The sequence below is a fragment of the Pocillopora damicornis genome, chromosome 1 (assembly GCF_964200805.1).
Source record: "Pocillopora damicornis chromosome 1, jaPocDami1.2, whole genome shotgun sequence".
NCBI lineage: Eukaryota > Metazoa > Cnidaria > Anthozoa > Scleractinia > Pocilloporidae > Pocillopora > Pocillopora damicornis.
In genome coordinates this window covers 33,633,667-33,656,247 of record NC_142670.1, presented here as the reverse complement: position 1 = coordinate 33,656,247, position 22,581 = coordinate 33,633,667, and the positions used below count along the sequence as shown (strand labels likewise).

At 40.0% G+C, this 22,581-nt stretch overlaps 5 protein-coding genes and 1 long non-coding RNA gene across 9 annotated transcripts; 4 read left to right on the top strand and 2 right to left on the bottom strand.

The window, feature by feature from the left end:
* Positions 1 to 1,204: 1,204 nt before the first annotated feature.
* On the bottom strand, positions 1,205 to 4,182 carry LOC113673062 (failed axon connections homolog). The gene is made up of 2 exons (XM_027189419.2): positions 3,717 to 4,182; positions 1,205 to 2,444 (listed from the first exon to the last, which is right to left on the bottom strand). Exons 1-2 carry the CDS (start codon positions 4,127 to 4,129, stop codon positions 2,015 to 2,017), a joined length of 843 nt encoding a protein of 280 aa, XP_027045220.2. The 5' UTR covers positions 4,130 to 4,182; the 3' UTR covers positions 1,205 to 2,014.
* A 660-nt stretch (positions 4,183 to 4,842) lies between these two features.
* On the top strand, positions 4,843 to 7,228 carry LOC149053423 (failed axon connections homolog). The gene is made up of 2 exons (XM_089201916.1): positions 4,843 to 5,334; positions 5,688 to 7,228. Exons 1-2 carry the CDS (start codon positions 4,922 to 4,924, stop codon positions 6,121 to 6,123), a joined length of 849 nt encoding a protein of 282 aa, XP_089058042.1. The 5' UTR covers positions 4,843 to 4,921; the 3' UTR covers positions 6,124 to 7,228.
* A 1,585-nt stretch (positions 7,229 to 8,813) lies between these two features.
* On the top strand, positions 8,814 to 10,718 carry LOC149053422 (failed axon connections homolog). The gene is made up of 2 exons (XM_089201906.1): positions 8,814 to 9,300; positions 9,653 to 10,718. The coding sequence occupies exons 1-2, from the start codon at positions 8,891 to 8,893 to the stop codon at positions 10,086 to 10,088; spliced, it is 846 nt and encodes a 281-aa protein (XP_089058032.1). The 5' UTR covers positions 8,814 to 8,890; the 3' UTR covers positions 10,089 to 10,718.
* A 2,488-nt stretch (positions 10,719 to 13,206) lies between these two features.
* LOC113673070 (failed axon connections homolog) lies at positions 13,207 to 15,507 on the top strand. Its single transcript, XM_027189426.2, has 2 exons — positions 13,207 to 13,729; positions 14,077 to 15,507. The coding sequence occupies exons 1-2, from the start codon at positions 13,317 to 13,319 to the stop codon at positions 14,510 to 14,512; spliced, it is 849 nt and encodes a 282-aa protein (XP_027045227.2). The 5' UTR covers positions 13,207 to 13,316; the 3' UTR covers positions 14,513 to 15,507.
* On the bottom strand, positions 14,918 to 16,867 carry LOC149053421 (uncharacterized). Its single transcript, XR_016185285.1, has 2 exons — positions 16,783 to 16,867; positions 14,918 to 16,513 (listed from the first exon to the last, which is right to left on the bottom strand). It is a non-coding gene; the product is annotated as an uncharacterized LOC149053421 (long non-coding RNA).
* Positions 16,868 to 16,936: 69 nt separating this feature from the next.
* Positions 16,937 to 21,473, top strand: LOC113673085 (uncharacterized). 4 transcript variants are annotated; one of them, XM_089201875.1, is made up of 4 exons: positions 16,937 to 17,093; positions 17,276 to 17,377; positions 18,020 to 18,144; positions 19,638 to 21,473. In XM_089201875.1, exon 4 carries the CDS (start codon positions 19,648 to 19,650, stop codon positions 21,013 to 21,015), a length of 1,368 nt encoding a protein of 455 aa, XP_089058001.1. In that variant the 5' UTR covers positions 16,937 to 17,093; positions 17,276 to 17,377; positions 18,020 to 18,144; positions 19,638 to 19,647; the 3' UTR covers positions 21,016 to 21,473. The 4 variants fall into 4 exon arrangements, with proteins under 4 accessions (XP_089058001.1, XP_089058009.1, XP_089057994.1 ...); XM_089201883.1 differs by having other exon boundaries at positions 18,020 to 18,165; XM_089201868.1 differs by lacking the exon at positions 18,020 to 18,144 and having other exon boundaries at positions 16,938 to 17,093.
* The last annotated feature ends 1,108 nt before the right edge of the window (positions 21,474 to 22,581 follow it).

The window sequence follows — 22,581 nt, the reverse complement described above, 5'->3', positions numbered from 1 at the left end:
ATAGATAGCCGGGAAAGCTTCTAAACAATTCTTTGTACTCACGACGATAATTCTAACCTCGCTGATATCAAATCTATTCCCGAATTTTTGAGACACACGACGATGAAGTTAAAAAAAGGGGGCAAGTTTCTATAGAAACTGTGGTGGTGTTGTCGCTGGTGGGTATTACAAGTTTTTTTTAGTCTATTATGAAATTGCCCATCGTAAAGAGTTTTGAGCGTGAACATTACGTCAGCTCTTTCGCTCTGACGAAGGACTAACGCTCGAAACGTCAGCTTATGAACTCCTTGCGGTTGCCAATTTACATCATCATCTCAGACGATGTATCTAGCAACGAAGTTTATCATTGTCACTACTGCGGAAGTATATAGAGTATTTCGGGTTGATGCAGTGATGCCCAAGATAACCGCGCTATGAGGTTATCGCGCCCGCAAGGTCAGGCGAATAAGAGATACCATGCAGCTTTTGTGCCAAAGTATTTAACCCAATAATACTATATTACAATGCTAACATGAACAATTGCGGGTTCTAATTTTTTGTGGATTCTGTGAGTTGACCTTCATATACAAAAAAGTGAACTTACGTCATCACCACAAGTTTTTTGTCATTGTTTTGTTTGTTTGTTTTGTTTTGTTTTTATTACGAGTAATGCATGCACTATTCCCAAACTATTCCTTATGATAAGGAATAGTTTGGGAAACAAAATATGGTCGATTTAGAACGCTAAATATTCCAAAATGTGAACATTTTACACTCCTTGTGTGTCCGGTGCGGTTTCTGGTGATTTCTGCCATGAGACGGCTAGGAAATGTACAAAGTTTTAAAACATACGTGTTTAGCTTTTGAGCTTTTTGCTATGAATGCGACAGATGGGCGGGTTACCCCACCTTGAGACGTTTACATGGCAAATTGTCACCCTGGCTGATAGGGTTACCCCACTTGGCAGACCGAGAAACCCGCGTTGGCGGGTTACCCTCACCCATCATGTAAACATGACCAAGATAAAATGAGAGATTATATGGAAAGGCGGGTTACCTCACCTAAGCGGGTTACCTCACCTACCTGGGGTCCCCCATCTCCATGTAAACGGGCCTAAGATGAGCAAGTTATGGGATTGGAACATGATATCATGAATTATCAAAAGCGAGCGGTTTACCAGCCACTTAATATAGGCTCAACTCAAAGTATCACGTATTGTAAATCGTTATTATTTTTAGCATCATTTTGTAATTTCTGCCTTTTGAATAGTTTATCCTTAAAATCCTATGATCGTAAGTACTGTGCTGTAAATAGTTTATCATTAGTGGTTCTTAGTGCTCCATATTCTTGATAACATAGATAACAGTAGATTTAGAATATTATGTCACCATTTTTACCCTAGTAATCATAAAAATTACATTTTCCTCGGTTGTAATTGGTTTAAAAAACTCGTAATTTCCGCTAATTCACATGCCAAGTTGTTATCGAACAATTCAATATGTCACATTTAAAGCTGTAGTTTACATCAACCAATCATGCGATCACAAACATGATTTCAATTACCATAGAAACATTGTATAGAATCTCATAATTTGGCTATTCTCCTTTTATCGGAAACAGTAAATTTTATGATTAATTGGTAACAGGACTTCGTGTCGTTCAATTCGGTCTGTAATCATACGAATCCGCTGCGCGGTCGTCCGATTTTGTTACCGCTCGCATGATTACCGACCAACCTGGACTCCACTCAGTTCTATTACCATTGCTTATCATAATTAGAATTAACAATGGAGTGTAATATAGGGAATCATCTTTGTTTCGACTACATTTGTAGCGCCCTATTCTGACTTTGTTATAACCTTACTGTATTGCAAAACGGCTCTCAATCGGTACAAAGATTTAGTATTAATGGGGAGCAAATCCACGCATGTTCTTTGCCAGTACTCTTATACAAAGTCATTCAGAATTTTTAGTCATGAATTAAAATAATAAACAGTATAAGGAATAAAAAAAAAATCTCTACGATGCCAAGAATTCAGTCAGATTTAAGCTTCCTAGTGATTTCATCCCAGTCGGGATAGTAGAGATCTTTCATTCGCTGAGCATGCCGCTCAAGATTTGTCGCTTTAGTCTTGGTGAGCTGGGCAAAAGGACTTTGAGGACAATTCCACGAGGCACATGCAACAAAGGCGAAAAGGACAGCATCAGCGAGACAGGGTTTATCTCCAAAGAGGAATTTCTTCTCCCCCAAAACTGCGGACGCTGCAAGAAGATCCCTCTCAGCTATTTCATAGATCTCCTGTTCGGAGTGTCGACCAATGCCCTGAGACCACACATCTCTTCTACATCGCTTCTGTATAACGTAGAATATCAGATATCTGAGTGGCCAGGAAAAATGCCCAAACAGCTGCATTCGCGTATACATGGCATAGTCCGGTGAAAAAAAGCGGTAATAAAAAAGGGCCCTGTAAAGGACAATGGAGTATACGTAAGGGTTTTACCTCAAGTAGTTTAAATATGAAGTAATCTGCAGCAATGGTCTGTAGACACTCTGCTTTACGTGGTTGAACAAGTAATTTTCTATACGAGATTAGCTCGATAAACGCCGTTGTATCGTGGATTCGATGCTAGCCTATCAGGTGCCGGTTATTCCTCGGCCTGCCACCCTCCCTCCAACCCCCACTTCCAGGCCATGCAGAGCACCTACTTCATTGCTGCCTGCCAACTATGACAAACTGATAACATCTCCCATCAAAGTATTACAAAAACAATTCGACTTCAGTGACACCAACGATGTAGCATTGACGAAAATAGCAACAAAAAATCAAAAACAACGACATTCGAGAGCATCGCGAAACACTAGTAACGCTAACATGGAACATCAGAAACACCATGGACAGCAGTTTCGATTTCCGCCGCTCTCTCGTGTCCGGCCTTCGCTCCTCCTCGAGAAGATAAAGGGTTTGGGGAGCGCGGGCTCATATCGCCAAACAGCGGCTGGTAATTGAGCAGCATCAGTAATAGCGCTTTGCAACCATTCAAGACAAAAAAGCTCTGCAGCTTTATTTTCCTCAAACACTTAGTGCGGTGTACACAAAGGTTTGAGACTCCAACATAGGTCGTCGTTTAGAGACTGGACTGAAAGTATTCTAATCTAGGTAACAGCGCAGCAAAAAAAAATATACACGGAAAATTTGGAGAAAATATGTCTCTTTTGCCAAATTTTCCTATTCATAGGCAGTCTACTGCCTGAACACGCAAGAAATCTAATTGGTTTCCAGTCTCATTTGTTTGAGGCCAGTTTCACCCTGGTTTGCTTATCGGTTTGTTAGTTCTCCATAGCAGATGCAAGGTGCGATATAAAGAGGTAACTGAACCGTCGGACATGGTGTATTACTTGGTCAATCTTTAACGTTTATGCAAAACGATTATACATAGCAGTTTCTTTGTGTTTCTTCAATTAATTTTCAATAAACTACTAGACTGGAAAACGAGACTATAAGAAACGCCACCAAGCACAACAGCTACTGGGCATGTAGCAATTACATCATCAGGCAACTGCACAGCAAGCTCCAATATCGGCTCTGAGAAATGATTGTGTAGCGTGACCCTAACTATCCTCTGTAGTTGTGATTACGTAATCATTCGAATCCGCGCGAAGCTTACAAGTACCTCTCACCTTAGGCAAACGAGAAATTTTAAGGAAAGGGAATAAAAACGATCGAAGCAACACTTACCAATACGTGTTCTCCTCTAACGTGGTTTGAATACTGTGAGCAAGTCCTTTTTCTGCGTCGCTCAAATGAGAGCAGTCAACGTCAACTTTGAACTCGTTCCTTAAAAACCGAATGCAGAAGTTGGAATCGGCGATTTCTTCCTCGTTAAACTCAATCCACGGAATTTTACCCTTTTTAGAGAATTTCAAGCCATATCTGCTCTCATATGGAATCTTTGCCATGCGAAGGAACGTTTCTAGTTTTAAACATGGCGGAGAGCCACTCAAAGATAAGGGCGAGGGAAGAAACTGATGCAAGACAACTGTGCCAGGTTTTACAGGCCGTTTGTTCTGTTTTCTGCGCCGTGCTCTCGTTAGGAAATAAACGATGAAGAATGCGGCTGTAGTGATTCCAACAAGTAGTTCTGTCTTCATCGCGTTTTCCTCAAGGCACAACTAATAACAACTAAGATGCGCGCGAGAATAAATGCAAATGAGCCTCTCACATGGAATTAAATAATGAAATTAGTAACGCTTTTGGAAAACTTTCCTTTACTTCAGTCAGTTTAGTATTCTGTTTCTGTTTCTGTTTGTCTTTTCTTTATCCTTTTTACACAGATTTATGACTTCTGTTCGACAAGAAATTGAGCTGTTAGTGTTTTGATTAATTTCTTTTTTTTAGTGAAATCCGATTGGCAACAAAGAAGGTCAGTTCCAGTGCTCAAAAGGCTAATCATAATGTAAAATACTTAAATTAATTCTTCCTACCCATTTGCACTGATCATAATATGAAATGTAACAGATGCAAAAACAAACAATCAATCATGCGAAAATTGGGGAATTTGTATGAAAATGAAATGATTTTTTCTTCAGTAACTTTGCCTGTGACGATGAGATGGAAAACCGTTTCGCAATGCAAAGAGGCTTCTGGATTGTTGGTGAAACTTGTTTCTACTTTCTTCGAGAGCTAGCTGCAAATCTGAAACACATTGCAAAAGAATCGAGATGTTCACGATTTCAGCACTGATAAGCTTAAAGTAAATGTCACGCTACAGTGGACTGACATCTGAAGTGATGCCGAACTAATGATTATGTGAATTGACCTTTGATGCCACGCTTACCTCGATGCGACCATGACTTAGCATATTTACAATCTCGCCTGCGTGACAAAAACGCAACGGATTGCTTTCAACCAATTCCCGCCTACATCTTGCACATACTGAAAAGATGCAGGTGTCACAGTACTTCGGTATCGCTGCAGTCGTCGTCCTCTTCGTTTATATCATCGCCAAGATATTTCAAGGAAAAGAAAAGAAGCGATCTACAAGGCCTGGAACGGTAGTTCTACACCAGTTTCCTCCTTCCGAGCTCTGTGTTTCGATGGGCTCTCCGCCATGTTTGAAGTTGGAAACTTTCCTCCGCATGACAAAGATCCCGTACGAAAATGAATACAGTTTTAAATTCTCCAAAAAAGGCAAAATGCCGTGGATTGAGTTCAACGGGCGCGACACAGCAGACTCTAATTTTTGTATTCGGTTCCTGACGAAAGAGTTCAAAATTGACATCGATTCTCACTTGAATTCCGATCAAAAAGCTATCGCGCACTCTGTTCGAACTATGTTGGAAGAAAATACCTACTGGTGAGTGAATATTTAGCTATCATTATGTATAACTATTTTATTTTGTGCGTAATAACAAGTGTATTCTAAAAAGTATACTCGTAATGATACGCTTCGTCGGTTTGCAGATGCCACTTTATAGCTGTCGCGTCAGGATCAAGTTTAATCGTTTCATTATTCAGTTCAAGGTCTTTATTGATAAATTGTGTGTGACTTTTTCGAAAACTAACCTGGTCATTCGCAATAACAATGTTGCTCGAGGTTTTTTCTCCAGCCTGAGGTCGCACAAGTACGGCTTTAGCTATTGTGTGACTATGTACGGCTGAGGGACAAACAAACGATATTTCTTCGAACATTTTCTGCTTTATTTACAGGGCTCTTGTGTACTACCGAGTCTTTTCTCCCAGCTTTGCTGAGAAATTTCGCGAGATACTGTTTGGTCACCTCATCATGCCGATCAAGTATCTTTTATACTATATGTTCCAGCGAAGGGTCAAGAAGGATTTATGGTCGCACGGAATGGGTCGACACTCGGAGCAGGAGCTCTATGGAATAGCGGAAAGGGATCTTCTTGCAGTGTCAGAAATTTTGGGGCAGAAGAAGTTCCTGTTTGGTGAAAAGCCTTGCCTTGCTGACGCTACAGTGTTCGCTTTCGTCTGTGGAGCAACTTGGGAGTGTCCACAAAGTCCTTTTGCCGAGCTCACGGCCAAGACGAAAGCTCAGAATCTTCAGAGACACGCTCAGCGAATGAAGGAGCTGTATTTTCCAGACTGGGATGATATCATTTCCAAGAAACCTAAGTCTGCCTAAAACTAGAAGTTCCCGTAATCTCACGACCTTCTTAGTTACGTTTTATGATACATTCCCATACCTCCTTCGCTTTTTTTTTCTGTTTTCAACACCGCACAGAAACAAGACTGAGAGTAATCTTGAATACCAACTTTGCTTTCATTATATTCTTACATTTCTAAGCTCCAATCCCATGATTACCTTAGAGTTTCGAAAGAGTCTTTGTGAGCAGCAGTTTCGATCAACGCCGGTTTCTGGAGGTTTAAACCCACTTGCAAGTTGTGACGATAGGTTTTTTTCGAACTTAGTGGTCTTTTGCGGGGAACGCAACAATAACGGGGAAAAGAGCTCGGTAGAGACCATTTGGTAGCGAGAACGGAAACTCGTCACGGGTTTCTGACCTGCTTCAAGTGAGCTTGCTACGAACGTCAAGGATCAGACAGCGTTTGGTTCCACAGTAATTTTATTTTAGTTCATGCCGACAGTTGACATCACCTTTAGCAAACTCAATTATGTAATCGAAAAAGCTTACTTGCTTATGTATCAGCGAGTTACAATAGAGTGGAAAATGTATCTTTGTAGTTACTGAAGCGATTTTATTTAAATATTCCATCTGTTCGGAAAGAATTTTAAAAAGTAAGATAGCGGATAAAATAGACTCTACACCATTTAAAAATAACAAACTTACGTCAAAATTCACAGCTCTGTAGTTAAAAACACCCATCCTAGTTGCGGATGAGCAGCTTAGGAAATATAAGTGAGCAGTGATAATAACTTCTGCTTATTTATGCGATGTTGGTGTTAAATTCGGAAAATTAATCCTGCATGAAAGGAAAGCGAACTTACGTGCACAAACTCAGCTATCAACTTCCATAAGAACCAATTTTCAGAAAGATCATTAGCACTTATATTTATATTTCCGGAAAGAGCATTAACACTTATATTGAAATGCAATTTCAACAGTAATGGTCATTAAAGCACCGATATACAGGTGTTTAATGACAGGCATGTAACAAGCGAAATGTAATAATTGGAAATTCAAAAGCTACTATGGCTTTTTCAATACTTTTTGAAATGCTAGAGCAAAGATTTCGAATAAATCGGAAATGAAAAGTTTATGTGTAAACCCCGGTTTTTCGAGGTCTAAACTCGCTCGCAAGTATTTGATGTTGAGATATCATTTAACAAACGGCGCGAAAGTTTTGTATAAAATTATATTTGGCACGCATATTTATGCTGTTAATTTCCTTCCCAGTCCCCGGCCGGTCAATTGGTCAGTGCACAAACTCTTTTCTAAGCAAGTCCTCCATTTGTTACAATTTTGGCATTGTCAAGAGCTGTTCATTTTGATCCCTCTGCATTTTATATCACAGTGCTTTTTTTACTGCAATACTCTACAACTATACAACAGGGACTGCCTTCTAGGGGAAGGGGAGGGAGGGGGTTATTACGACCCAGGGTGTTTGGCTTGTCAGGTAAATCTCAAACTTGAACAGGGTTTCTCATTAACCCTTTGACCGCTAAGGGAGACTTGCATTTAACTTCTCCTACAACATTACACCTGAATCAAACATTCAGGTTACAAAAATGCAATCTTGATTGTTTAACAAATTCTCCTTGTCAGTACCCCAGATAATGGTCACACTTAAGCATGATCACTTAGGTTGTAGACTTTTACTTTCAAAACCTGCAGCTGTAACTAACAGTCTATAATTTGGCACGTTATCGAACACGCGCAAATTTAAAAGAGAACTTGCAGCTCGCGCATGAAAAGAAAGAGGCATGAACCCAAACATGCCGGCACACAGTGAGTGCATTACAACAAGGCCGTGGCCAGACTTCAGAACAAGACGAGGCAAGTTTCAAGCGAATGGAATCTTTGCCATGCGAAGGGACGTTTTTACTTTTAAACATGGCGGAGAGCCACTCAAAGATAAGGGTGAGGAAAGAAACTGACGTCAAACAACTGTGCCAGGCTGTGCCAAGATGCGTGTGAGAATAAATGCAAATGAGCCTCTCACATGAAATTAAATAATGAAATTAGTAACGCTTTTGGAAAACCGTTCCTTTACTTCAGTTAGTTTAGTATTCTGTTTTTGTTTCTGTTTGTCTCTTCTTTATCCTTTATATACAGATGTATGAATTTTGTTCAACAAGAAAATTGAGCTGCTAGTGTTTTAATTAATTTCTTTTTTTTTTTTGTAAATCTGATTTGCAACAAAGAAGGTCAAAGAAGTGTGAAGGAATTTATTGGCGAGCCATCACTGCCTGTTCCAGTGCTCAAAAGGCTTATCATAATGTAAAATACTTACATTAATTTTTTTTTACCATTTGCACTGATAATAATATGAAATGCAACAGATGCAAAAACAAACAATTAAACATGCGAAAATTGGGGAATTTGTCTGAAAATTAAATGATTTTCTTTCTTCAGTAACTTTGCCTATAACAGTGAGAAGGAATATCGTTTTGTAATGCAAAGAGGCTTCTGGATTGTAGGTGAAACTTGTTTCTACTTTCTTCGAGAGCTAGCTGCAAATCTGAAACACATTGCAAAAGAATCGAGATGTTCACGATTTCAGTACTGTTAAGCTTAAAGTAAATGTCACGCTACAGTGGACTGATATCTGAACTGATGACGAACTAATGATTATGTGAACTGACCTTTGGTGCCACGCTTACCTCGATGCGATCATGATTTAGCATATTTAAAATCTCGCTTGCGTGACAAACACGCAACGGAGTGCTTTCAACCAATTCCCGCCTACATCCTGCACATACTGAAAAGATGCAGGTGTCACAGTACTTCGGTATCGCTGCAGTCGTCGTCCTCTTCGTTTATATCATCGCCAAGATATTTCAAGGAAAAGAAAAGAAGCGATCTGCAAGGCCTGGAACGGTAGTTCTATACCAGTTTCCTCCTTCCGAGTTCTGTGTTTCGGGTTCTCCGCCATGTTTGAAGTTGGAAACTTTCCTCCGCATGACAAAGATCCCGTACGAAAATGAATATGGTTTTAAATTCTCCAAAAAAGGCAAAATGCCGTGGATTGAGTTCAACGGGCGCGACACAGCAGACTCTAATTTTTGTATTCGGTTCCTGACGAAAGAGTTCAAAATTGACATCGATTCTCACTTGAATTCCGATCAAAAAGCCATCGCGCACTCTGTTCGAACTATGTTGGAGGAAAATACCTACTGGTGAGTGAATATTTAGCTATCATTATGAATAGCTATTTTATTTTGTGCGTAATACTAAGTGTATGCTAAAAAGTAAACTCATAATGATACGCTTCGTCGGTTCGCAGATGCCACTTTATAGCTGTCGCGTCAGATCAAGTTTAATCGTTTCATTATTCAGTTCAAGGTCTTTATAGATAAATTGTGTGTGACTTTTTCGAAAAATAACCTGGTCATTCTCAATAACAATATTTCTCGAGGTTTTTCCTCCAGCCTGAAGTCGCACAAGTACGGCTTTAGCTATTGCGTGACTGTGTACGGCTGAGGGACAAACAAACGATCTTTCTTCGAACATTTTCTGCTTTATTTACAGGGCCCTTGAGTACTACCGATTCTTTACTCCCAGCTATGCTGAGAAATTTCGCGAGATACTGTTTGGTCATCTTATCATGCCGATCAAGTATATTTTATACTATATAATCCAGCGAAGGGTCAAGAAGGATTTATGGTCGCACGGAATGGGTCGACACTCGGAGCAGGAGCTCTATGAAATAGCGGAAAGGGATCTTCTTGCTGTGTCAGAAATTTTGGGGCAGAAGAAGTTCCTGTTTGGTGAAAAGCCTTGCCTTGCTGACGCTGCAGTATTCGCTTTTGTCTGTGGAGCAACCTGGGATTGTCCACAAAGTCCTTTTGCCGAGCTCACGGCCAAGACGAAAGCTCAGAATCTTCAGAGACACGCTCAGCGAATGAAGGAGCTGTATTTTCCAGACTGGGATGATATCATTTCCAAAAAACCTAAGTCTGCCTAAAACTAGAAGTTTCCACAATCTCACGACCTTCTTAGTTACGTTTTATGATACATTCCCATGCCTTCTTCGCTTGGTTTATCTGTTTTCAATACCGCACAGAAACAGGACTGAGAGTAATCTTGAATACCAACTTTGCTTTCTTTCTCACATTTCTAAGTTCCAATCCCATGATTACCTAAGAATTTCGAAAGAGTCTTTGTGAGCAGCAGTTTCAATCAACGCCGGTTTCTGGAGGTTTAAACCCACTTGCAAGTTGCGACGATAGGTTTTTTCCGAACTTAGTGGACTTTTGCGGGGAAAAGAGCTCGGTAGAGACCATTTGGTAGCGAGAACGGAAACTCGTCACGATTTCCTGACCTGCTTCAAGTGAGCTTGCTACGAACGTCAAGGATCAGACAGCGTTTGGTTCCACAGTAATTTTATCTTAGTTCATGCTGACAGTTGACATCACCTTTAGCAAACTCAATTATGTAATCGAAAAAGCTTACTTGCTTATGTATCAGTGGGTGCGAGGTTCTATTATCACACAAACTACAATATTTGAATACGGTTACAATAGAGTGGAAAATGTGTCTTTGTAGTTAAGCGATTTTATTAAAATATTCCATCTGTTCGGAAAGAATTTCAAAAGTAAGATAGCGGATAAAATAGACTCTACGCCATTTAAAAAGAAGAAACTTACGTCAAAACTCACAGCTCTGAAGTTAAAAACACCCATCCTAGTTGCGGATGAGCAGCTTAGGAAATATAAGTGAGCAGTAATAATGATTTCTGCTTATTTATGCGATGTTGGTGTTAAATTCGGAAAATTAATCCTGCATGAAAGGAAAGCGAACTTACGTGCACAAACTCAGCTATCAACTTTCATAAGAACCAATTTTCAGAAAGATCATTAGCACTTATATTTATATTTCCAGAAAGAGCATTAACGCTTATATTGAAATGCAATTTCAACAGTAATGGTCATTAAAGCACCGATATACAGGTGTATAATGACAGGCATGTAACAAGCGAAATGTAATAATTGGAAATTCAAAAGCTACTATGGCTTTTTCTATACTTTTTGAAATGAGCAAAGATTTCGAATAAATCGGAAATGAAAAGTTTATGTGTAAACCCCGGTTTTTGAAGGTCTAAAGTCGCTCGCAAGTATTTGATGTTGAGATATCATTTAACAAACGGCGCGAAAGTTTTGTATAAAATTATATTCGGCACGCATCAAGAAACTGTAAACTTCTCAGCTTATAATCTCTTGCGCATATTTATGCTGTTCATTTCCTTCCCAGTCCCCGGCCGGTCAATTGGTCAGTGCACAAACTCTTTTCTAAGCAAGTCCTCCTTTTGTCACAATTTTGGCATTGTCAAGAGCTGTTCATTTTGACCCCTCTGCATTTTATACCACAGTGCTTTTTTTACTGCAATACTCTACAACTATACAAAAGGGACTGCCTTCTGTTTGAATAAAAGACGTTTCTGTAGTTTTTTCTCTATGTTTCGTATACCTCGCACGCCTCGCACCAAGAGTCTCATGCCTGGTATGCGTATTGGTAACACTCATCTGATAAGATGCTGTGGCGAGCAATTCAAGAATGAAAGCATAGTGAAACCACCGCTATTAGTGAAAGAGGGCCGAATTCGGCGAAGTTGGCTGACTAAAATGGTAATTTCGCAGTACTTAGAGTATGCTTTGTTTAATAATGAAACAGAATTTCCTTGCCGAAGGGTTGAACGAACTTTTTTGTCATACTCTGGGAAAATTGAACTGAAAGAAGTTGTAGACGCCATTGATAAACTGTGTGTGACTTTTTCCACCGCCATGAATTGTTCCTAACCTCTTTCCTACTCCTTCCAGACTAGCGGGGGGAGGGGAGGGGAGGGAGGGGGTTATTACGACCCAGGGTGTTTGGCTTGTCAGGTAAATCTCAAACTCTTGAACAGGGTTTCTCTTTAACCCTTTGACCGCTAAGGGAGACTTGCATTTAACTTCTCCCTGCAACATCAAACCTGAATCAAACATTCAGGTTACAAAAATGCAATCTTGATTGTTTAACAAATTCTCCTTGTCAGTACCCCAGATAATGGTCACACTTAAGCATGATCACTTAGGTTGTAGACTTTTACTTTCAAAACCTGCAGCTGTAACTAACAGTCTATAATTTGGCACGTTATCGAACACGCGCAAATTTAAAAGAGAACTTGCAGCTCGCGCATGAAAAGAAAGAGGCATGAACCCAAACATGCCGGCACACAGTGAGTGCATTACAACAAGGCCGTGGCCAGACTTCAGAACAAGACGAGGCAAGTTTCGAGCGAATGGAATCTTTGCCATGCGAAGGAACGTTTCTACTTTTAAACATGGCGGAGAGCCACTCAAAGATAAGGGTGAGGAAAGAAACTGACGTGAGACAACTGTGCCAGGCTGTGCCAAGATGCGTGTGAGAATAAATGCAAATGAGCCTCTCACATGGAATTAAATAATGAAATTAGTAACGCTTTTGAAAAACTTTCCTTTACTTCAGTTAGTTTAGTATTCTGTTTTTGTTTCTGTTTGTCTCTTCTTTATCCTTTATATACAGATGTATGAATTCTGTTCAACAAGAAAATTAAGCTGCTAGTGTTTTAATTAATTTCTTTTTCTTTTGCAAATCTGATTTGCAACAAAGAAGGTCAAAGAAGTGTGAAGGAATTTATTGGCGAGCCATCACTGCCAGTTCCAGTGCTCAAAAGGCTTATCATAATGTAAAATACTTACATTAATTCTTCTTTCCTATTTGCACTAATGATATTATGAAATGCAACAGATGCAAAAACAAACAATCAAACATGCGAAAATTGGGGAATTTGTCTGAAAATTAAATTATTTTCTTTCTTCAGTTACTTTGCCTGTAACAATGTGAGGGAATACCGTTTTGCAATGCAAAGAGGCTTCTGGATTGTAAGTGAAACTTGTTTCTACTTTCTTCGAGAGCTAGCTGCAAATCTGAAACACATTGCAAAAGAATCGAGATGTTCACGATTTCAGTACTGTTAAGCTTAAAGTAAATGTCACGCTACAGTGGACTGATATCTGAACTGATGCCGCACTAATGATTATGCGAATTGACCTTTGGTGCCACGCTTACCTCGATGCGACCATGACTTAGCATATTTACAATCTCGCTTGCGTGACAAACACGCAACGGAGTGCTTTCAACCGATTCCCGCCTACATCTTGCACATACGGAAAAGATGCAGGTGTCACAGTACTTCGGTATCGCTGCAGTCGTCGTCCTCTTCGTTTATATCATCGCTAAGATATTTCAAGGAAAAGAAAAGAAGCGATCTGCAAGGCCTGGAACGGTAGTTCTACACCAGTTTCCTCCTTCCGAGCTCTGTGTTTCGGGGGGCTCTCCGCCGTGTTTGAAGTTGGAAACTTTCCTCCGCATGACAAAGATCCCTTACGAAAATGAATACAGTTTTAAATTCTCCAAAAAAGGCAAAATGCCGTGGATTGAGTTCAACGGGCGCGACACAGCAGACTCTAATTTTTGTATTCGGTTCCTGACGAAAGAGTTCAAAATTGACATCGATTCTCACTTGAATTCCGATCAAAAAGCTATCGCGCACTCTGTTCGAACTATGTTGGAGGAAAATACCTACTGGTGAGTGAATATTTAGCCATCACTATGTATAGCTATTTTATTTCGTGCATAATAACAAGTGTATTCTAAAAAAGTATTCACGTAATGATACGCTTCGTCGGTTCGCAGATGCCACTTTATTGCTGTCGCGTCAGATCAAGTTTAATCTTTTCATTATTCAGTTCAAGGTCTTTACTGATAAACTGTGTGTGACTTTTTCGAAAACTAACCTGGTCATTCTCAATAACAATATTGCTCGAGGTTTTTTCTCCAGCCCGCACAAGTACGGCTTTAGCTATTCTGTGACTATGTACGGCTGAGGGACAAACAAACGATCTTTCTTCGAACATTTTCTGCTTTATTTACAGGGCCCTTGTGCACTATCGATTCTTTACTCCCAGCTTTGCTGAGAAAGATCGCGAGATATTGTTTGGTCATCTTATCATGCCGATCAAGTATCTTTTATACTATATGATCCAGCGAAGGGTCAAGAAGGATTTATGGTCGCACGGAATGGGTCGACACTCGGAGCAGGAGCTCTATGGAATAGCGGAAAGGGATCTTCTTGCTGTGTCAGAAATTTTGGGGCAGAAGAAGTTCCTGTTTGGTGAAAAGCCTTGCCTTGCTGACGCTGCAGTATTCGCTTTTGTCTGTGGAGCAACCTGGGATTGTCCACAAAGTCCTTTTGCCGAGCTCACGGCCAAGGCTAAAGCTCAGAATCTTCAGAGACATGCTCAGCGAATGAAGGAGCTGTATTTTCCAGACTGGGATGATATCATTTTCAAGAAACCTAAGTCTGCTTGAAGCTAGAAGTTTCCGTAATCTCACGACCTTCTTAGTTACGTTTTATGATACCGCACAGAAACAAGACTGAGAGTAATCTTGAATACTATCCTACTACCGTATTCGTCTCTTTTTGCTTTCATTCTTACATTTCTAAGTTCCAATCCATTACCTAAGAGTTTCGAAAGAGTCTCTGTGAGCAGCAGTTTCAATTAATGCCGGTTTCTGGAGGTTTAAACCCACTTGCAAGTTGTGACGATAGGTTTTTTCGAACTTACTGGACTGTTGCGGGGAACTCAACAATAACGGGGGAAAAGAGCTCAGTAGAGACCACTTGGTAGCGAGAACAGAAACTCGTCACGATTTCCTGCTACACGGCGACCTGCTTCAAGTGAGCTTGCTACGAACGTCAAGGATCAGACAGCGTTTGGTTCCACAGTAATTTTATTTTAGTTCATACCGACAGTTGACATCACCTTTAGCAAACTCAATTATGTAATAGAAAAAGCTTACTTGCTTATGAATACGGTTACAATAGAGTGGAAAATGTATCTTTGTTGTTAAGCGATTTTATTTAAATATTCCATCTGTTCGGAAAGAATTTCAAAAGTAAGATAGCGGATACAATAGACTCTACACCATTTAAAGAGAACAAACTTACGTCAAAACTCACAGCTCTGAAGTTAAAAACACCCATCCTAGTTGCGGATGAGCTGCTTAGGAAACAAAAGTTAACAGTAATAATAATTTCTGCTCATCAATGCGATGTTGGTGTTGAGTTCGGAAAATAATTCTGCATGAAAGGAATGCGAACTTACGTCCACAAACTCCGCTACCAACTTCCATAAGAACCAATTTTCAGAAAGATCATTAGCACTTATATTTATATTTTAGTGACATGCTCAGGTACTGTCTTAGTTGCGTGATGATAGCGTGAAGTGTAACGAATTCGCTCCTTTCGTTACTTCATGTTCTTTCATTGTATTAAAAAGTCTATATCTAGTGTCTCCACTGAAGGAGTCTCATTCTTGAGTGTCTTCATCTTATACAATATTTTTTCGTAGGGTACTATTAATTTTTTAGTCGAAGTTCAAGGCCTTTTGTCTCTTAGTCGTTGGGCACAAAGCGGACAGTTAACAGATAGAAGGAAATCTTCGTAAGGAAAGCTTTGTCTTGCTCCAAACACGTAGATACGTGGTTCAGTTGCTAGTCGTACCCAGCTAGTATCTGGAAGGCACGGGTGCGAGCGTCCTTTATCCCGTAATTTTATTACGGATTCTTTTCCGCGATTTTTTTGACCGAAGTTCACCAGCGAGGATCATTCATCATTGGCTTTTTTTTTGTGTGTGTGTGTGTGTGTGTACTAAATCCGAAGGTCAAAATTTGATTCATTCCCAGCATTTTGATATGTAAATTAATATAAGCATCTCAGCCGCCGTAATAGCAGAAAATTTGAAGTCTAAATGCAATGTTACATATACTTACGTCAAATTTCGTGCTGTGTATACTTGTTTCAGTGCACCTGAAGATCTGTGTAGTAGATGCTTAAGCGCCATGGCCTCTGTCCTTGAACGTCCCGTTGATTATGCAACCATAATCACACCAGAGGGTCGTGCTACTGTCCAGTGAATATTTTATCCTAAGTGTAACGCTACTTGTCACGAAAGGTTAATTTTATAACAATAAGTTAGCGATTGTTTATAAATATTTTTTCGCCGTAATGGAGAAATTTGCTATTGCTCCACACGTCAGTTCCATCGCCTTCCCTATGGAGTTGCGTAGAGACGTAATTATTTTTAAAAACATCTTGGGATTTCTTTGAGGACAAGAATATCCAGAGCTTTGCAAGTAGAAGGAGCGCTGGAAAGTGACCAAGACATCACTTTGAGTGCGTTGCATCAGAGCTTTTGTTTGAAGCGTTTGTGGTGTGCCTTTGTGGCATGCCTGTAGGGTTGATAACCCTACACTCAGTTCAGGAAGACATCGTAATGGCAAAGCAAACAGAGCAGATTCACGACGGTTCTGTTTCATGCGAACGAAGCAACAGTTATTTAGCGATAATTTACCTCAGTCTTCGTGAATGGAATAATTACTATATTCATTATGCCTGAGGCGAATAATTGTTTAAGCATCGTTTCTCGGGTGCTTTGAAATTCTGTTGTGAATTCGTTTGTTGTTGAACCATGAAATAATGACCTTTGTTCAGGACCGTAAAGAGGAACATAAAATAGTTAAGAAGGAGAATCAATGATGAGTTGTTGGAAGTTCAGTGGTTAACGTGGTACACTTACGCAAAGTTTTCCTGTCCCACGTATCTGGCGTCAAAGAATTTTCTTGTGAGAACTTTGAATATGCGCCAGAGAGCACTTATTCTATAGTGTGCAAAGTTCATCTTGGTTTTTTTTTAAAAAATACATTTTACCTGATACAGATGTGAGTTGAAGGTCAAGACGTGTCGTTTTTCAACACCTCTCTTTTTTTTCACTTGATTAAAACGATTTCAGCAATCTTTGATGGCAATATTTCAGTGGACACTCTTGTGGTAACCTGCGCGGATCCTAATATAAATCACACTCATTCAAGGCTATCACTATGATAGGAGGTAAGCTTCTCTCGCATTTTTTTTCGTAACCTTTTGATTAAACGACAAATTTCAACGGAAATGGGAACTGTACAAGGTCCGTACGTGCAAGGTCCGTGCGTCATTTCCCTGTACGAAATATTTTCCCATCCGGGCTCCTCCACCAAGTCAATAAGTATGTTTTCTTTCTACTTCGTCAACAGACTAACGCATTGTCACGTATCAACATCAACGTAAAGATTACATAACTGCAAGGCCGGCTCTCGTCATTTTTACTGCCTAACTACCTTTCTTAGTCTTTCAAGGTAAGTACTTATGGAAATACCCGTAGAAGGTAAACAATTATTCAGTTTGAAAGTTCCTGATTGTTAAGTAAAAGCTTTATCGATGGAATCTTCTGGAATAAACCGGTCAGTTTGACACGAATCGTCGAACGAATCTCTTTCGCCTGAGGAAAATTCAATGACTACAATGATAAGTACAATCTGTTTCCTTTTATATAATCTCATGGGGCTTTCTCGTACTCAGTGCTTGCGAATTAGGTATGGGAATATTTCTAAGATTTAAATTTCAAGAGCTAGTTACTTGAATTCACTCCTTCTCCCACTGAGGGTGTCCTTAACAGTATGTGTCTATGCAAAGTTGAAACCTTAGCTTCGTAACAAGTGATACAGGGGATCAAAACTGGGGATGAAAAATCACACAATGTCAGATTTAGTCTCCTTCGCAGCCGCTGTTCGGTCTCGTCACGCATAACATGACAGCGCATTGATAAATTATACGGGGCGGAAAGAGTAACTTAGGCCTAGTTCAAACGTCGATCTTTACATGTACCGAACCTAATTGCAATTTGGGTCGACTCGAATAATTAAGAGCGGCAGTTGATTCAAACGTCGATCCGAATTTAGTCGATCCTAATTGCAAAACTGAACTTAACTCCATTGCAGTCAGCGGTTAATGCCTACCAATGGGTATACAGGTATATTTTGTGGATTTAAAACAAGAGGAGCACAAGCCTTCCTCCTTTCCCGCCATATTGTTTGAATGGTTCGAAGGCTTTCGCACATGGCACGTAAGCGAACTTTCTTGAATTGTGGGTAAAACATAATTATTTTAACGTATGTATAATGTATGCATTAAGTTCGGTACATGTAAAGTACGACGTATGAATCAATGTCGATCTTTTACCGTTCTATCCGACTAGCCGAGTCAGATAGAACGGCACTGTCGATCCGAATACAAATCTGCCGATCCTAATTGATTCAAACGTCAATCATTACATGTACTTAATAGAAACGTTAGGTTCGGTACATGTAAAGATCGACGTTTGAACTAAGTCTTGGGAGACAAAAGCGCAACAGTATTACTTCGTTGGAAAGCAAACTGGTAGAGGTGTACTGATCTCTCAAATCATCTGTTTCATCTTTGAACCATTGTCATCGAAGGTAGGAGGTCCTGTTGTCCCGTTGGTTTGCGATTTCCTGGCTTGGCGCGAATTGTTTACAAACATTTATGAACTAAAATCTCGCATTTGATGTTGGGAGGAATACATCCACTTTAAATGAGTAGGGTATTTATCGACCTCTGACATTTCCCAAAAGGAAAACTCGCTCAAATAATATTTTTGTCATAAGTTGCATTTATTAAGCTTTCTTTGGATGTATACTTCGTTAGGACTTCAGAGCAACTAGCGCGCGTACGAATTTTTTCCCGAAGGATACCCCTGAAAGTGGGAAATATCATACCGTGTTTCTGTAATATGAACAAAAAAGTGGCTCACGAGAAGAAGCTGAGTGTATCACTGATGTTCTTAACTTCTGCGATCAAATATTGTAAAGAACCTCGGACGGCAGCATGGAATCTATTTGTGTTTTGTGTTAGCAATTTACACTTAATGTATGGTCCCAAGGGAAACAGTTACTTTTGTTTTCTCGTCAGTCCTGAGCTTTGAGTCCATGACTCGAGGCAAACAAAACTGGCTAGTTTCCCGAGGGACTATACATTAAGTGCTCTGTTATATATTTAGACTTTCCCTTAAACAATCATATTACGGTGGCCCACAACTGTCACCGCAAAAGAAATAACCTCGCGGCGAAAGGAAGAACCTCACGGCAAAAAGAAAGACTCACGGCAAAAGAAGCAGTGCTTTTTGCTGTGTTTTCGTTGTTAGAGCTGTTTTTCAGCCGCTTTATTGTTGTTGCGGTGGCGAAGGAAAATCTACTTGATACGCTGGCCATTGTTTCGCTCGCAAATTTTCAGCATATCCAAATGTTGTGACATCCAAGGCTCACACTTGATTAGCTATCTGCGAGTTTCTTTAATTATTGACCTCAGACATCAGAATGTCTGATTTGTTACTTCTTTGCACTGAATCAACCCTCTTCGGCACTGAATCACCTGGAAACTGCATCTATCTTAACCAAACAGAACTGAGTAATTTTTTCATGTATATAATTAGGTCCGCAACACATACAAAAAGATAGCCTTTCCTCTCCTTTCTCTTTTTTCATGCTGTTTTTGTTCACATCTTGACTAAAAATTTCTATTCCTTTTCACTTTTTCAAGCTTCGACTTTATGGCACCTACCACTGTGCAACGAAAAGGTGCAATCACTACTGGAACACTGGGGAATAAAAGATTCATCACCGAGACGGAGTTAAAGAAACACAACGGAACTAATGGCTCGCAGTCATGGATAGCGATCAAGAACAGAGTATACGACGTTTCCAGTTTTGGTGAGGAGCATCCAGGAGGCACCATCATTTTCACGCACGCTGGCAAAGATGCTACTGATGTGTTTAGCGCATTCCATCCTGCCTCAGTGCACAAATGGTTACCTCGCTTCTACATTGGTGACTTGGTAAAAGATTCACGCGTAACTCCCCTAGATGCCCAAAAGGAGGCAGAGTATAGACAGGATATCATAGCAATGAAATCGGAGCTGATGAAGGCTCGTGCATTTGAATCCTCTAAGCTGTATTACGCATTCAAGATTGCCACTAATTTAGCCATATTTGCTGCTGCAGTTGCTGCGATTTTGGTGTTCAATGGAATTGTTGGTGCAGTTATAGGCGGTGTTTTGATGGCTCTCTTCTGGCAACAGAGTGCCTTCCTTGCTCATGACTTCCTCCATCATCAGGTATTCACCAACCGTAGCTACAATAACTTAGGTGGCCTTTTATTTGGCAACATTTGGCAGGGCTTTTCAACCTCTTGGTGGAAAACAAAACATAATCACCATCACGCTTCCACAAACGTTGTGCACACCCAAGCTGGAGGAGACCCAGATATTATGACGATGCCATTCCTGTTGTGGTCAGAGAAGATCATCGAGGGCGATGCTAAAGATCTTAAAGACCTTCCAAAGTTTATGGTCAGGTATCAAAAGTTCTTCTATCTACCACTGAATGCTGCTGCTCGTATATCATGGCTGTTGCAGTCAATTCTCTTTCAACTGGAGCCTGTGCATAAATATGTTGGTGGTTTACCCATGAAGATTGCCGAGATTTCTTCAATGGCTGTCCATTACGTTTCATTAGTGTTAATCACATCACTTCTAGAAACGACTTCCTCAAGAATCGTTTTCCAACTGATCTGTCAGTCCCTCGGTGGGATTTTTCTTGCTGTAATTTTTACCGTTGGTCATTATGCAATGGAAATTTTTACGAGCGAGGAAATGAGTGACACTGATTTCGTCCGCCTTCAAGTTCGTTCCACTCGCAATATCACGCCCACTGTCTTTAACAAGTGGTTCAGCGGTGGTCTCGCATACCAGGTGGAGCATCATATATGGCCTACTTTACCTCGTCATAGTTTACCTCTTGCGTCGAAGATTTTGAAGCGCTTTTGTTCCAAGCACAACATTCCTTACACAGTAAAAGGACTGATTGAAGGAAACTTGGCAGTCTTTAAGCTACTTTCACAAATTGGTGAGAGATTTTGATCTTTCACGCTTAGACATTGTGATAATTCCCAACAGCCTGTGTCCAATTTTGTGCTTTAAATTTTAAAGTTTCGTGTTTTCTAATAGACAGGCTTCTATATTCGATTTATATAAATATATAACTTGTTCATTGGACCTGATCCCTTTCAATTTAAAAATTTTGATACGGTATGCTGTACATTAGTGTGATTCTAGTTCTTAAAACTCGGTGATAAATCAAGCTGTCTCTGAGCTTAATTAAAATTTTTTATCTTCTTTCAAACTTTTGCATGATATGAATTGATATTGGGGCAAATTTATCATTTGCCCTCGGAGCTTTGCTTCTCGGCCAAATATTAATTTTTCGGAAAATCTCTTAGCCGCGGACATTATCAGCCGACATAGAAACTGCCTGAAGAGGTCTATTTACAATATGATTTCCAAAAAAAAATAAATGTAATAAAAAGTGAAACATTCAATTTTCCGTCTTATTCTTGCTTTCTCACGAATCACCATTTTTTTGGGCAATATCGCTTGAATGGAATTACAGTCGAACCTGTATATCCCCTTTCGCATCCAAGATCTCATTAGTAATTTTTCTTACTGACTGCTGCCTGAATTCCTATGATTTCAGTTCTGGGAATTTGTTACTGGATCGACTGATAATCCCCTAACTGATATTTCTCTTTATTCTTATCACTTATCTGCTTGAAATTTTAAGGATATTGTAGGGAGAAATTCTGTCTTGAACACTCACAGGGGTTGAAGGCTTAAGCGGCACCGTACGAAGCGGTCGTCCTCTATCAAGCGCTTGGTTGTAAAAGCACCGAAATTTGTTTCACCTTTAGCAAGCGGTCACCTCTACCAGGCGACCGTAATCACATTTGCCGTGAGTCCCAACGTCCTGTTTGTATTGTCTTCCACCTGTAGCGATCGAAACTACTCAAATAAGTTAGGAATGATATTTTAAGTAAAGTTTACTCCTATAGTTCTCTTGCGAAATCAGTGTTAGTTGTATTTGTTGAGTGAGATTTTAAACATTAAGTGGTCAATTATGGCGATAAACGGCTGATTGACTGATCCCCCTTCCGTTTCCCCTGAAAACCATGTGCACCCCCTTTCAAATAGTCTTCACCCCCCCCCCTCCCCTAGACGATATAATGGACGATATAATGACTGGTCTCTAATGAATGTAAATGACAGTGTTGCGGTTTATTAATTTGTGTCGGAAGTTACCTGACCGCACGCAAGCTTTTGTTTCTGACTTGATAAATAGGCCGGACGTTTCTATCAATCAGTTTGGTAGGACCTCTACTGAGCTCTTTGTACTTTTAGGTTCATTAATCCTAACAAAAGGGTACGACAAAGATAAATGCTATCAGTCGTTTCGTACCTACGTACGTTTCCTACTCAGTCAATTCGTAACCGGCCTGAACCAATCGTAACCAGTATTCCGTAAAAACTCGTGGTTTTTGATCATCAAGCTTTTGTTTCTGACTTGATGAATAGGCCGGACGTTTCTATCAATCAGTTTGGTAGGAACTCTAATGAGCTCTGTGTACTTTTAGGTTCATTAATCCTAACAAA